We start from the raw sequence: 16,464 nt of genomic DNA, 5'->3' as shown, positions 1-16,464 counted from the left end.
CATGTCCCACGGCCCCAGTTTGGAAGTGGTAATGCCAAAGGGGATGGAAGTTGTAGAGGTGGGTCCAGGAAGTGGCTTCTGCAGTTGTGTTAACTGGGGCCTGGCAAGTACCATTGTCATTTCCCACTTCCATGGGACAGGACAACTAGTTAGTTCCCCTAATGGCTATCTTACTGGAAAGATTACAGTTGTGTTTTATTTTAGGAACAAAAAAGTGCTCCTAAAAATGTGTAAATTTAATTCTAATAAAACAAATAATCTTAATTTCACCATTTTCTTAAAAGGAGGCAAAGAATTATTTTTGTAGTGCAAACAAATTAGAATCTGGGTGGTTATCAATTTTGGAACTTTAGGTTTTTAAAATAACTATTCAAGTATGTGTAAGGAATCGCATTAAATAGAGTGCGGCTTAAACAAAGAAGTATGAGATGTCATTCCTGTCCTTAAGAATCTAACTTACAACATAGCTAAGAAGATAAGAAATAATCATGAAAACAGTGATAATGTGAAGAAATAGCGAAAGCTAATTACAAAATGGAGTTGGTTTGATGTGAGAATTAAGAGAACCTATCGGATATCATGAACAATGACTCCATCTTATGCTGCTACATGTATTGTCCTCCATTTTTTTCTGCAAATCACTGATGGGAAAATAGATGGTACAATCCATAATCAGATGATATTCTATAGATGGTATAAAAAGCAGGTGGATGCAGTTTATCAGTATCTCAAGAAGGAAAATCATGAAAACCTACTAACCCCCAATTCAGTCAAAACTCATTTTTCCCAACTTGGAAAATCTATCATCTTTCCTCCAATTAGAAATGTTGTATCCTGGCTTATATCCCGTTAATTCTTTTAATGCACAAAAAAATCTGTCTTCTCCTGTATTTGGGGTCCAGTGCCAAGCTTAGGAGTCCTAATCCCAATTTGTTACGCAATTGGCATGCACTGCTTAACAAATCAATGTGCTTAGAAGCTCAAACCTTTCTTTCCTCAGTTATTTCAGATTTCATTCATCACAAATGTTTAATGATAAGAAAATGATTCTTACTAGTAACTTTCTTACTTTTAAGTTGCTCTGAGATCAGGCCAAGAATTCAACACATACACACACACAACTGTAATTCTAATAAGATATACAGATTTTTAAGTCAGGAAAGCTCTTCAGATGCTCATTCTTTTAAATACTAAATAGCTATGTCATATGACTTTAAAAAAAAACTTACTACATCATTCACAGGATTAGCATGTTTCTAGAAGCAGAAATATCACTGAATGAAAACAAAGTAAACATTATCAGTTTTTATTCAGTAATTAAAAAATTAACTGTTTCAAGCTCTAATTCAATTTTAAAAGGGTTTACATGTCCCAGCACAGCATTTGTAAAAAAAAAATATTTATTCTACAAAGATATTTTACAAAATATTTCATTTATGATTTTCCATGACAATTACATAATACCTGGCTAAAGAACTGGTGCAAAAAAAAGGCACTAAAAGTAGCATATGTTTAGATGTCATCCTGCTTTAAAATTTGAGATATCTTATTTTATAGATGAATATGCACAGTATTGAAGAGCTAATGACCATAAGGTAAGGTGGTAGCTAAAGTCCAGTTAGTGTTGGTGACTAAAGTCCAAACTATCTGGAATAATATACTATAAAATTAATTTTCTTTTAAAAAATCATCATAATGCCAAACATCTATAGATCTTGTTAGGTCTTTATAAGCAAATTTCTTTACAGATTTACTTCTTTAATACTTTAGACGTAAGCAGGCACATTCTAGTCTACAGGGTTCAAGAATGCCCAATGCATTTCCTTATAATCTGTAGTACATACCTTTCGTATTTGCTGCATTCAAAAACCATTTAAATTAAAGCAGGGTTTGCAAACTCTGCAAACCCACCCAAAAAAGAGAGATGATATTCAAGTTCTCATAGATGGCCTAAGTTTCAAACATTTTTCAGGAGAAAAGATTAAATTTCTCGAGGAACTACAAGTTTCAGGAGTTCTAAAACTGATCCCTACTGTGGAAAGAGAGCAGTCTATACCATTGGTTCTCTCCTTTTGAAGTGTGTGCTCCCATTTAAAATAACCACAGTTCTTTCTATTTTTTTGGTATTTCCCAACAGGACAACTATAGAAAGCTTTGCCATGATTTGGTCCATTATTAGAAACAATGAGTCTTTTAGACCTTCGGCCACAGTTACACAAAGGAGGTGTCATTTTCCCATTCTTCCAAGATTCTTGGAGGTTGACAGTGGATTTTAGGACAGAAGATGTCACCTTTTGAAATGAATTTTTTACTGGAGAGCAAAGAGATGATGCAGGCTTTTCTTCATGTATTGTGAAAGACTGCTTTTTTGATAGTGGGAAAACCTGGGGACTAGAAGACTTTCTTTTAATGACTATGGAGTAAGGAGTCTGTGGTTCCCCCAGTGTTGAGGGAGGAGACAAAACAGTCTTAGATCTGCTCAATAAATTTACTTTATGGTTAGGCAACTTAAAAGTATCAATATTTGAAGGTTGTTTTGGGGATTCCTTTACATTATAAATAGTAGTATGAGGGCTTCTGTACACAATAGACCCTGATGCCTCAGGGGTTTGTGGTGTTTTTACTAAACTTCCCAAGTCGGTGCAATTTATCATTGTTTGTTCTTTCAAAATCTTTGACTTTTCCTCAGGGCCCAATGAAGTGCCAGGGTTTAAATCATCAGTGGGAGGTGCAGAGTCTGTTTTTTGTTCAGGCCATGAAGCTGGTAGTAAAGCTACATCCTCCCAATCAGCCAGCATCGGCAAACAATCAAAGCTAGTATTTGTATCTGTATCAGAGATATTGTTAACTGATGAAATGGTGGTAGAGACAAGCACTAATCCTGAACCCAGTACTGAAGAATTATATTTAGGATTACTGGTAAGATATTCACCTTTTATTTGGTTTTGACTATACCCTGGTGAATTAGAAGTGGGTGGCTGCAATTTCCTAAGAGGAAGAGAAGATTTATTAACAGAGAAACAACCTTTAACCTCACTGAGATTTCTGGCGCTCCCTAATGGTAAGTAATCTTGATATATCTTTACAGAAGAACTCGTAGAAGTTGACTTTAGATGACTTTTTCCATTAGAATTTGTGGTATTTTTACTGATGTTAATTTCACCATCACAAAAATCATCCATGCTTGAAGTCTGGATTCCATTCTTAGGTCCAAGAGTATCTTCAGCCTGATTCAGATTTAAAACTCTGGCAACACAACTGGTATTCTTCTCTGAATGTGGTACCTATGAATTTCACAGAAAAATCCAAGAGCTTGGAAATAGGTGATCACAGTTCCTATAGCATGTTATACTGCATGACAAATAAGAGAAACATTACTAATTGCCTTAAAATAATTATATTTTAGTTGTTTTCTTAATGAATCTATATTTATTCCCCCACCCACATAATCTAAAATGATAAAAAAAAAGGCAAGACACCACTAACTTTATCCAAAGATTTAGTAATTTTCATTATGCAGCCATCCCTGATCATGCGCCACGCCAGATGGGCAGTATTCCGAGAATCATCTAATCCTAGGGAAAGAAATAGCCAAATATCATTTCCTGTGATACTATAAAGAAATGCAAGAGAAATATGAAAATGAAAACAAGGCATATTAACAGTATAATAGTTTGATATTTTTTAACCATAAACTTAAGTGCTTGTGCAAAACCACTGAAGTATTATTGAAAACTGAGATTTTTCCATGTTTAATAAAAGGGCCAATAATAATTTAGTCAGCAGGCTAGAAAAATTCACCAAAACTTTTAAAGTAATATTTACTTGTACCCAATCCAATTTCCTTGCCTAATTTTTCATTTAATCATTATGTTTGAACATGTTTTACTTTATATTAGACTCCTAATGCAATATTCCCATATTAGGGACCCAAAATAGCCACTAGATGGCAGCAATTTACTTCCTATGACTTCTGAACATGAAATCATTAAAGAATTACTATCATGATAATTACCCATATGGAATCTTTTTTAGCATTTGAAAGAAACTGTAAATAAATACATATTGGATTTCTCAAATGCAATATACACTCTATATTTAGCTAAAAATAAATCCGTTTTCAGATTTTTCTCACCAGAATGCTCGCGTCCTGAGAATTCTATTCCCAGTTCCTGCAATGCACCACTTAACCCTTTTGGCTTTCTCCTATAGAAAAGCTAATCAAATAAAAATACATGTATTTATAAACACAGGGTTGTTATTTGCAGTGATACAGATTACTAACTTTTATACCGTGAAGACCAAAAGGACATTTTAAGATGGATGCCCATAGCCTTCTTAAGTTCAACATGTCCAAAACGGAACAATCTTTTACCTAAAACCCTCCTTTCTTCCTAACTACCCTAATACTATCAAGGGTATGCGATCCTCCCAATTACACCTTCATCTCCCCCCAGAGACACCTCCAGCTCTTCACTCCTCCTATATCCAATCTTTTGACAAATCCTGTCAGTTCTACTCCATCACTCATACATGCTTCCTTACTCTGACACTGCCACCATCCTGGTACAGGCCTCTGTTACCTCAAATCTGGACTACTGAAACAGCTTTCTGGTTGGCCTCCCTGTCCCCACTCCTGTCCATTCTTCACTCACCTGTCAAAGTAATCAAAATGCAGGTCTGACCATGTCATCTCCCTATTCAACAAACTCCAGTAGCTTCCTAGATTAGCTGCAGGATCAAATACAAAGCCTTGTTTGGTTTTAAAAACCCTCCAAAACCTGGCCTCTTCATATCTTTCTTATATTTTCCTCCCACCCATGTACTCTACAATTCAGTAATGCTGGCCCCCTTGTTCTTCCTTATGATAGGCATTCTTTCTCCCGACTGTGTTTTCCTTGACTGTGCCCCATGCCTAGAACACTTTTCCCCTTCAACTCTACCTCCCAGCTTCCCTGACTTCCTTAAAGTATCATTTGAAATCCTTCTGCAAGAAGCCTTTTTCAGTATGTTTTACCATTAGCTCTTTGAGGTTATCTCCACTTGTATCATGAAAATAATTTGTTGGTATATAATTGTTTGCATGTTGTCTCCCCATTAGATTGTGAACTCACTGAGAGCAGGGATTTTTATTACCTTTTTACGTATACCAGCTATTAGCACATGTAGGTACTTAATGAATGCTTGTTTTTTTAATTACATATATTTATATAAAATCCATACTCTTTTCCATCCCCAAATTTCCCCCCAGCCCCACTGAGAATGAAATAACAAAAAAGAAAAACAAGAAGTGGCTTGGGTCTAAGAAATAGGAGACTCCTGTGGGTCTTAGTTGGGAAGTTCAGCTAGTGCAGAGCGAGAGAACTGCAGGTTTCCCTTTGGTTTGGGATTCCTGCCATGGTTATTCCCATGCAGGTTTCAGACTGTGCAAGAACCTGGAACTAAGACGTTGCTCTGCTCCTAGGGTCTGAGCCACACCACGGCTGCTTGCTTCTAAACGTGCTCCTCATTTGCACAGCTTGATCTAGAATACCACCCCTAGGCCTAGGGCCCCTGCTCTCCAGGTCCTAGATAGTGAGGAACAAAGCTGCCACTTAGTATCGGTTCCCATACCTCTACCCTGAAGGGGGCTGAGGTGCCCAGCTGTGGGGCTGGGATCTCCTCTTGCCCTAGTGTCCAGCCTCTCCCTGTGCTGGAGTACTTTATTCAGAATGTTCTTGGTCAGATGCTGACCCCAGTGTCCACAGCCCTCTGTGTCTTTCTCCCTATGCTGCCCTGGGCCAGACTTTTTCTTGGATTTCCTCCTCAGCATTCAGTCTGGTCCATTTTCTAGATCTGTTTGGAGAAGCACTGGTAGGAACTCCACATACTTCTTCCTGCTACTCCATCATCTTGGCTCTGCCTCCAATAAATCCTTGTTTACTTGACCAAGGATTTATTTTTTTCTGATTTTAACTGATTTGACACATGCATCTTTTTTCAATTGTTTTTAGAAATTTTATATATTTAGAAAATTATTTACTTGTATCTAATATACAACTAAATGTATTAAAAATATTGAATGACTTTTCAAGAGACACAGTATAGTATTGTAGATAGAACAGTGGACCAAGAGTCTGAAAAATGTGGGTTCAAATCTGGTTGCAGATACTATGTGATCCTGGGCAAGTCACTTAAACCTTTCTGAGCCTAGGTTTCCTTATTTATAAAGCAGGATAGCTTTATATACAATAGCTCTGACTTCACAGGATTATTAAGGATCCAATGATATAAAGTAGATGAAGTGCTTTGAAAACCTTAAGTGGTTGTATACATGTAAGCTATTATTATTTCAGAGAAGTATCTTCTAAGAAACGCACATATTTTGATTCTTATGGATGATTTTCTCACCTTATAAGTTGCTCTGAGGTCTACCCAAGAATTCAAAAATACAGGCTTTCGCAATTGTTTCCGTCTACATTCATACTCCAAGCAAACTCCCAAGTCCCAGTCTATGTGAAATACATAAAATAAAACAAAAATGTTATCACTGTTTATTTCCACTCTCACCAGCTATATTTGTAGTTCCATAAATAAATATTGGAAGATAGGGTATAAAGCAGAGGTGGGGAATCTGCGGCTGAGGCCACGAGTAGCCCTTAATAAAAGGATTTGTTCTGTAAAACTTGGACTCAGTCAAAAGGCTGCACCCAAGAACCTAGAAGGCCACATGTGGCCTCAAGGCAACAGGTTCCCCACCCCTGGCATAAAGCAGAATAAAATTATAACACCCTGGCCAGTGCTAGTGAATAAGATCCTATTTTTTTTACAAGAAGATCAAAGAATTCACTGCTCTTTTAACATCTTAAAATTAAATTGTTATATTTTACATAGCTAATTTTAAAGAAATTTACCTGATGTGACAGAATTTCTCAAGCACCAAATAAGTCAGAAAGGAAGAAAAATAGTTTTAAATTATAAAACCCTACATATAAAAAAAATTATAAGCTTTCAGATAGGCAGATGTTAATATGGTATTCCAACACTATTGTCTCACAGTTCCTTGGTGTCTTAAACTGTGACAAGCTTTATCTCCATTCAGTCTCCACCATTCACAAGCACAGACACTTCATGAACTTCAAACTGCTTTCCCCCTAAAACCACAAATGGTAAAAGTTCCCTTCTCTAATCACAACTACCTGTCCCACTGCCTCCTTTATACCATTCCCGTTCTGTGCCCTCACTGCAACTTCTAACTCCTGGATTCCCCAATCTATCCCCGTTAGCCTTCCCCATCAGGCACTGCAGTAATGTCCTTACTAACACACTAGAATCCCTCTCCTTTGGCTGTCTCTGCCATTTTGCCAATCTCAAAACTTGATTAAACTGGTTTAATTTTCAGCTCTCTGGCTCTCAGACTGACCAAGGTTATTAGAAAAAGACAAAACAGAGCAGAATGACTCAAAGTAAATTAAGCACAACAAATAACTGTTAAGCATCTGCAACATACAAAGGGCCGTAGTACAAAAATCTGTGTGGAGTACAAAGATCAATAAGACTTGGCTCTTGCCCTCAAAGAGCTTTGGAAAATGACATGTGGATAAGTACTTTGAGCATGATACAGAATATGGTTGATTCCAATGAGAAAGAAAAGAGACTGATGTAGATGTATAAGAATGCACCAATCAACCTCAATTTAAAGAGAACTGTATAGAAAAAAGAAGCAAGGGGAACAAGATAAAAACAAAAAGCTGAAGGGCTTAAGTTCAGAATGAGCTCAGGCTGGTATACTGAAAACTAAAGACAAAAAGGACTGTTTTCTTTGGTTGGGTTTTAAGCAATACTATAGTCAAGAAAAAGATGGAAAAAAAGATAAGATTGCTCCAAAAGATGGATGAAGTGATGAAAATGGGAAAGAATACACAACTCCTCAATTTTATTCTACTTCTGTCTTCTCTGACAAGAAGGATCTTTGAGCTGCGAAGGCTAAAACAAAAATGCTTAATGGGGAGCTGAAATCCAAGATAAGTAAAGGGGGTAGTAAGACCCTAGTTGCTCTCAATGAATTCCATTCACCATGCCCAGGGTACTGAAAGAACTGGTCAATGCAAGTGCTGAAAGCTTGTGGACAATGGAATAAATGCCACGGGGCTGAAAAGAGGTAAATGTCCTGAATTTTGAAAAAGAGAAGTGGACAGAACCTCTAAACTATAAGCCAATAAGCTTGACTTTAATAATCTGTGTAGAATTTTTCTGGGAATCAAAGAATGATTTGTGAAAACTGTAAAGTTCAACTGACAATTCCCCCCCCGCCCCATATCAGTCATATCATTTTTTTGCAAGTGCTCCTTTCCTCTAACTCCTACCTTCAACCATTTTACCACTGGCAGTCTGATGGTGAGTGTGACATTTCACATCTTTAGTTCCCACAGAATCTAAACCAATTTTCCAGGACCAATATTAAGACTAGTCATTGGATTTGTATTTAGAAAAGGAAGCAGAGCTCACAAAGAGTTAGCATGGTTTCATTAGCAACAGATCACACTATACTAACCACTGATGTAGAGGGTATATCTGTTCATGTACAGGTTGGAGTATATGACTACTCCAGGTCTCTCTCAACTCTGAAATTCCATGATTCTATGATAAGTACTTGGAGAGAGGTAAAGTGAGAATATACAAAGGAGAAGCCAAAAGAAATGATAATTTTATCCTGGTGACATCAAAGCGATCTGAGTGGAAGTGGCAGATTAGAGGTGGACCTTTAAGGATAAGCAGTATTTCATTTTACCTTTACTAGAAAGGGGGAGGGGGAGTATTCCAGATGTAGGGAATTACAAGGAGACAGAAAAATGAAGGTAGCATTGAAAAATAAAAAGTAGTTAATAGATATGACAGATCTTGCAGAGGAATATAGAACAAGTAATGAGATAACGGGGATTTGGGAGTGTGGGAAGTGGAAGGAGACAGAGGAAGCAAATATGACTCCAAGGTTTAAAATCTGGGTGAATGGGATAATAGCAGTACAACTTGCAGAAATAACAAAGTTTGGAGGAGAAGCAAGTATAATGGGAAAGATGAATAATTTGGTTTTGGGCATGTTACAGTTGCTCCTACCTGGTCTCCTCCTCTTCATTCTCTCTTCTCCGTGAAGTATCTTCCCATAGGATTGTTAGATCAATCTTTCTAAAGCCCAACTCTGATCACGCCCTTCCCCATACCTTAGCCCCTCTACTCTAAAACTTCCAACAGCTTACATTGTCTACCAAATGAAATCTAAATTCCACAGACTGGCAGTCAAGGTAGTCCCATCATTTTGCTCCAACCTCTCCTAGCAATCTTCTACTTCATTGTTCCCTTTCATGTACCCAATGCTCCAAATTGGACTACACATCATTCCTAAAACATTCCACTCTTTCTGGCCACTGTGCCTTTGCTCACTCTAAAATATCTTTTCTCTCACTGCTACCTTTCAAATTTTCATCCACCCTTCAAGGCGGAGCTCAAAAACAGAAATCCATGCCTCAAGGGGTTAGCTGAGTCAAAATGGGCTTAGCAAACTCTGCAAACAACTACATCCATTACTACTACATACGCTGGAGGCCAGAGAAAGAATCATTATAGAACTGAAAGAGCAAGGAAGGCTTCACAGAGGAAGTAGCATGTGAGCTGGCCCTTAAAGGATAGGAAAGTTGTTAATAAACAGATGGATGTGCCTTAAAGGGTGGAACAGGAATGTATATGTCAGAAATCAGGAATAAGGTGGGCTGACTTACACATTTCTTGGCAACTGGTATAACTGTAAACACCCAGCACAATGCCTTGCACAGTGAAGCTGCTAAATAAGCATGTGGAAATGATGAATGATAGAGGAAAAAGTCAAATGTTATTACCAAATGAAGACAGTCAATTATACTATACCATTGCTACACAGTAAGAAAAGCCTGCTTTATCTCTCAACCTTAGAAGTCTCAGAACAGAAACATGAAGTGAGGCGTCTCCTTATTCAAGTCTGAGGATAGAGGTTTTCACTTTTTCATCAAATTATTAGAGTGAAGACAAATGGTCTAAAAACTCAAATGAAATTTAGACACACATGAATGTAATTATCTAAGCTAACATACACCAGGCACTCTACTTGGGGGATAGAAGAGCTGATGCAAGAGTTACTGAGTAATCACAAGTTTCCTGCACAAAAAGCAATCAGAAATATTGCTTTTCATTATGATTGATAAGCTTCTGTTATATAAGCAATTTAATATGAACAGCACATCTTCCTTTAACAAGAACATGCCTTATAATAATTCAATACTGATCCCAAACCAAAGTTCTCTGTACCTGACCAAGTAACAAATGCACATAATTTTACTTCTGAAGCAGAATTATTAGTAACACCGGGAGCAAAAGTTATCTTCTTCTGCTGTTGAATCGCTTGAATCCATTTGCAGAACTGTGATAAGCCAATCTTCAGGGGAACTCCTTCATCAACCTGAGTCTAAATATAATACCATAAAAAACACTCTCAGATATTAGTAGGTTTAGAAATGGGCACATTTTTTAAATGAAAAGACTAATTTACCACGGTGGTCAGTCCTGATTTCTACTGTCTCCTTGGAGGTAAAAATCGGCCCCTTACAGCATACTGGGCCTTATTATCACAAACTATAAATTGTAAGACTATGACAACAAAAATAATTTCTCCAGAATTTTTAAATGGAAGACAAATTTTTGTTGCTTAATTTCCATAATAGTATTTGATATTAGTTTCCCCAAGCCTATTTCTTTTCTAATTAACATATATGAATAATTATGTATACATGGATAGGGTGTGTATGTGTGTTTGTGTATGTACATGCACTAACAGATCTTTGCACAAATAGGTAGAAAGCACTAATAGATATTTGGGAAGAAGAACATTTTTCTTAGCCTTGAATAAATTTAACTCCAAAAGGCCTTCACTTTCTAGTTTGTTTCCTTACTATAATCTGTTCCCAAATTTTCATATTTATGTCATACCTGTCTTATGCCTGTTAGTTCAACACAAAATTTGGAAAGAATTGGATGTTCCTCAGGCTGGATGTAGGTCTGGAATTCAGACTCAATCTCTCCAGTTAAAGTATTTAGAAGGACCGCTGGAAACTCAACTAAAAACAATAATGATCAATACATACATTAAAATACAATGACTAAATTAGCACAGTAACTACCACAATATTATGACTGTATTTCCATTAAAGTTGTTGTGTTTGTCCTTCCTTCTCCAAGAGGACCACGACATTCAGATGATGACATGAGTGGCAGTTGACTTTGGTTTGAGTGAGAGAGGGCCGTGCAAGATCACCAGCCTCACCTCTCCTCCTGAGCCATTTGGGGGCAGTGGCCTGAAGTTGCCCGCAAGGTGGCCAAGGCGATATGCTAGTTGTAAGAGGCTCTACCGCAGGTAGAGGTCCTGAGACCGTATACTTTGTTCTCTTCAGAATCGAACACAGCTCCGCATGAAGAGAGAAAAAGTGCTGAGAATGTATTCATTCACAGGACCACAGAGTTACAGTTAACACAGACCTGGGAAGCCATCTAATTCAATAACCTCACTCTACAGAGGAGTAAATTGGTTCCTCCTTCAATAAGTTATTTATTTATTACCTAGAATATCAGTATTCTTGTATAAGTAATTGGCATATAACTGCAGAATTTTCTTTGTTAACTAGTACAAGAATGATTTCTTTCCATCCTTTATTTAAATCAGATCAATTTTACAGCAACACAACAATACACAATATATTTTATTTTGAAAAACAGCTGACGTTTCTAGTGTTAGATTATAAAGTTATTCATTATCAATGAACACATATTAAAGGTACAAGTCACTTACATAATGTTTATTGCTTCATTTCCTCTATAAAACATAAACTCAAATTAACCTAGTTTTCAACCTTGATTAAACCCAGTTTTTGACATATTGTTTCAATCAGACTTACTTATCTCCTGGCTATAGTGGCGTTTCCCATCATTCCAGCATGTTGACTCAAAATCAATGATAATTAAGTAGTCGAATAATTGCTCTGCAACAGACCAAATTATGGTTATGTTAACAGTACTTAAAATGCAGTGCACTACAAAATAAGATGAAATTAAGCACACCACTTACTTGATGTGATTCTACTCAGATCATCCTTATTAGCTGGACTGATGGACTTCCTCCTAATTAATCCAAGTTGCCTAAAAAATACAGATCCAGGATAATCATTAAAGGAGGGTACTTGACCTTTCTTTGACTACACAATGTGAAAATGAACAGCAGAGAGAATACTACTGTGCTCTAAGAAATGATGAGCAGGTTGATTTTAGAAAAACATGGAAAGACTTGCATGAACTAATGAAATAAGCAAAACCATAGATATTTCTGGGGCTCCTTTACTACAAAATTGCTGTATGTGATCTTTATCAAAACAGGCTTGAACGGAAGAGAAACTAATCATTAATGTAGCATGGTCTGCTATTAAGACTAGGAAATCAAGAGACTGGATTCTTCTTGTGACTTTTCTGAGTCTCATTCTCCTCAACTGAAAAATGAGGCTAATGGTTGCAGAATGTGAATAAAGTTGAAATAGCAATGGAAAGAACATAGGACTTGAAATCGTACATGTTTCAGAAAGATGACAAAATCATCTATCAGAGGCATAAAGTCTGATCCCTTGCACAACATTTCTTACCCTGGCATGTCAGGTCCTCTACAATCTGTTCCTCATGACCTTTATAGTATCATTTCACATTATTCTCTTTAATATAGTCTGTATTTCAGTCAACTTGGACAATTAAGCTCTTCCCCAAACTTAACATGCCACCTTCCACCTCTATATACTCATCTAAGCTAGGTCCATGCTTGGAATTTCTCATCATCTCTGCCTTTCAGAATCCTTAGTTTTCTTCAAGGCTCAGATCAGGAGCCAACTTCTCCAAAAAGGCCTCCTTGATCCCCAGCCCTCCAGCACCTTCCTCACATATTGCTAGAACACTTTCTGTTTCTCTTCATTAACCCTATCACTCTTAACTTTGCAGTAAAACTATCTGCAAACACATCATATTCACGAGTTACTCCAAGCAGAATGTAAACTCTTTGAAATTAGGGTGTCATTTTTCTTCTTGTATCCCTAGTACCTACCATAGTATGTCAAACTCTGTGAGATTCAGTTTCCTCACCTAGAAAGTCGGTACAAAACTTGACATTACTGGGTTGTTGTTGGACTGAAATGAGATTATAAAGTGCTTTGTAAAGCTTATTTTAAATAATATTTCATTTTTTCCCAATTACATGTAAAAACAGTTTTTAACATTCTTTTCTTTTTTTAAAAAAGTTCCAAATTCTCTCTCTCCCTCCCTGAGACAGTAAGTAATTTGGTATATGTAATTCCATATTAGTAATTTTGTGGGGGGAAAAACTCAAACAGAAAAAGAAGGAAGTGAGAAACAGTATGCTTCAGTCTGTATTCAGATGCCATCCATTCTTTCTCTGGATGTGGATAGCATTTTTTCATTATGAATCCTTTGAGATTGTCTTGGATCACTGTATTGCTGGCAATAACTCAATCATTCACAGTTAAAATATTACTGTTACTGTGTACAATGTTCCCCTGGCTCTACTCATTTCACTAATCAGGTAAGTCCTTGCAGGTTTTTCTGAAATCATCAAGCTCATCATTTCTTATAAAGTCCTTTATAAATGTTAAGGCAAAGCACTAAACAAATACAAACTATTATTACTGTTAATATAAATAATCTTGTACATTGAAAAATATAGAATAATTAGAAATTAGATCAGGCCTGTATACCTTATGCTCATGGCCCAAGGGTCACATGCGGTGCAGACCCGAATTTGATGAACAAATCTTTGTGGAGATATAGATAAAAGCACAAATAGATGAGTGCTAAAAATTTAACATAGTATGTAACACTATAGAAATACACTATTATTCTATCACTTTTCAACATTTTGATGGAGGGACTCCCACCCCAGACCATCTGGTAACCTAATAATAGAAAGACTCAAAATGTTACTGAAGAAACATAATATAATAAACTATGCAAGGACCTCTCTCACAATTGTAAAAATATTTGGTCACCTCCCCTTGAAAAGGGAATGCTTTCTCATTTGGATAACAAATCCTGGCATCTATATAGCTAATAGTCCACCTGAAGCCCCCTGTTTCTCAGCCTTGAATGATTCCCCCTTTCTCCAACCCTCTTCTTCCTGGGAAAGGCATTACTTCTCTACACTAAATTCTGGCAGAAAACTGCTGATGTGGTATGTACTCTAAAATGGCCTGAAAAAATGTAAAAACTAAAGATCTATCCTGGGAAGTTAAAGCTGCTATCAGCAGTTTGATTCCAATATTAACAGATTTCTTGACTGTCAGTTTGGCTTCTGATCTTTGACCCAGTCATTGGACCTTCCTTCCCTCCCCACAGACTTCCTAAGAAATCTCATTCCTCTCAGTAGATAACATTCCCAGAAATGTACATACACAGAAAAAACAAAGATCTAATGGAAATCAGGAAGTTATGAGATTCAGCCTCATTCTTTTAAGAATTTACAATTTACATGAGAAGACAATTAAATTTAACAAACAATGTTAGACATTTTCCAGTACAAGGTGCTTTGGATACAATATGACACGGGACGGATGCCTATTTGGACATCTTGAACTGGATATCCCATAGACATCTTAAAATCAACATTTCTGAAAACATTATCAGTTCAAAACTTCAGTCATCATCCATGACTCCTCATTCTCTCACCCCCTCATATCAATTCTGCTTTGACAGCATCTCTTTTTTGACACTAACCTAGAACAGGCCCTAATCATCTCCTATTTAGAGAACTTCCATAACCTTCTGGTTGTCCACCCCACCCAAATCTCTCCTCAACCCAGTTCATCCTTGGCTCAGCTACCAAAGTGATTTTCCTGATTCACAGACCTAAATGTCACTCCTGCCAGCCCCGCTCAGTAAATTCTGTGACTCACTAACACCCCTCCCTACTTTTCCAGCATGATCCAGGGACACTGTCCTTGCTGTTTTTCACACAAGACACTCCATTTCTCAGCTGTTCCCCCTAACCTGCACAAACCTCCTGCATGAAGCCTTTCCGGGCCCTCTGACATCACGTCTACTTTCCAGCATGCATCCTGTTTGTACACAGCTGTTTGCACGTTGTCTCCCCATTCCTGGGAACTCTCTGAGGGCAGGACCTGCTGGGGCTGCTTTTCCTTTCCTTGTTGGCCTTGGTGCTTAGTACTACGTAAGGGACATGGCTGAATGCTTGGTCACTGCTCAGTGACTTGCCCAGTTTTGAGGGGGGCGATGAGTGCAGCCCCCAGACCCAGGCCCTTTCACTGCCTGGGATGCCCTCTCCTCATCCCTGCTTCCAGTCTCAGCCGAAATCCCCGGAAGCCTTAACTCAAGAGTGTCCAGTTTATCCGGTCCATAGCCTGTCTTTACCTAGGTGTCCGCGGCTCCCCTCCTTCACTGGACCCTGGCCTCTTCGGAGGCAAAGGTAGTCTTTGGCCTTTCTTTGTACCCCCAGAGCTGAGCTCCCCCAGCTGGGGTTAAGTGACTTGCCCGGTAAGGGTCAAGTCCTCCTGCCTCCAGGGCCGGGGCTCTGTCCACCGCACCTGCACACAGGAGGCGATTAATAAATGCTTGACCGGAGTCAGGAAGAGGGTTCAGATCCAGCCTCGGGCAGTTATTAGCGGGGTGACCTCGGGCAAGGCCCTTCCGCCCTTTCTGACTTGGGGTCCCAGTCTGTAAAACAGGGTTAATAACAGTATCTGCCTCCGGGGTGGTTGTGGGGATAAACCTCTGCAAACGTTGCGGGGCTCTACAGGGCGCTGGGGGCGGGGGGAGGGAGAAGCGACCCGGCACCGTCAGGCTTACAAAGCGCGTCCACCCGGGGAGGCAGGCGCGGTTATCCGCGTTTTACACATAAGGAAACTGAGTCTGGGAGGTGCCGTGACTCACACAGTCAGTAAGCCTCCGGGACAGGATTCGAACCCAGGTGTTCCCGACTCCCGATGCACCCCTGGCCTCGCCTTGACCTTTCTGGCGCTCTGCCAACATCTCTCCTTCCTTCGGGAATCTGCTCGGACTCAGTGACTGACCCAAGAGGGCCCGACCGAGGCCCCTAAGGCGCCCTCCCCAGTGTGCGCATGCGCCCAAGCGAGCGCCCAGACAGTACTCGAGGAAGCCCGAAGGTCCCCAACACGCCCTCCCTCCACCCCAAGGTTCCTGCGCGCAGGCGCGGACGCGGACGCGGACCTTCCCCCCGCCTCCCCCTCGTCAGGTACACCCCAACCCAGCACACAAATGTACCGGGCCAGCTGCTTGGTGGCCATTGCCTCCCCAACTTTTTCGGCTCTCCATTCCCAGTCGGCCGGCCTCGGAAGCGCGTTAAAGTTTCGAACTTCCCGCGGCCGCTGATGGCGTCAT

General features: G+C 38.9%; 1 protein-coding gene across 6 annotated transcripts; it reads right to left on the bottom strand.

Annotated features, from left to right (window-relative positions):
* Positions 1-1,290: 1,290 nt before the first annotated feature.
* ERI2 (ERI1 exoribonuclease family member 2) lies at positions 1,291-16,463 on the bottom strand. Of its 6 annotated transcripts, none has more exons than XM_072597936.1 (10): positions 16,348-16,434; positions 12,128-12,198; positions 11,958-12,041; positions 10,996-11,123; positions 10,318-10,474; positions 9,756-9,817; positions 6,391-6,491; positions 4,136-4,217; positions 3,487-3,575; positions 1,291-3,284 (listed from the first exon to the last, which is right to left on the bottom strand). In XM_072597936.1, the coding sequence occupies exons 5-10, from the start codon at positions 10,338-10,340 to the stop codon at positions 1,932-1,934; spliced, it is 1,710 nt and encodes a 569-aa protein (XP_072454037.1). In that variant the 5' UTR covers positions 10,341-10,474; positions 10,996-11,123; positions 11,958-12,041; positions 12,128-12,198; positions 16,348-16,434; the 3' UTR covers positions 1,291-1,931. The 6 variants fall into 6 exon arrangements, with proteins under 6 accessions (XP_072454037.1, XP_072454036.1, XP_072454038.1 ...); XM_072597935.1 differs by lacking the exon at positions 16,348-16,434 and adding an exon at positions 15,997-16,198; XM_072597937.1 differs by lacking the exon at positions 16,348-16,434 and adding an exon at positions 13,809-13,860.
* Between the last annotated feature and the right edge of the window lies 1 nt (position 16,464).

Source organism: Notamacropus eugenii, chromosome 3 (assembly GCF_028372415.1).
Source record: "Notamacropus eugenii isolate mMacEug1 chromosome 3, mMacEug1.pri_v2, whole genome shotgun sequence".
Classification (NCBI taxonomy): domain Eukaryota; kingdom Metazoa; phylum Chordata; class Mammalia; order Diprotodontia; family Macropodidae; genus Notamacropus; species Notamacropus eugenii.
Note: the sequence above shows the minus strand (reverse complement) of the source record. Positions and strands in the feature narration are given on the sequence as shown.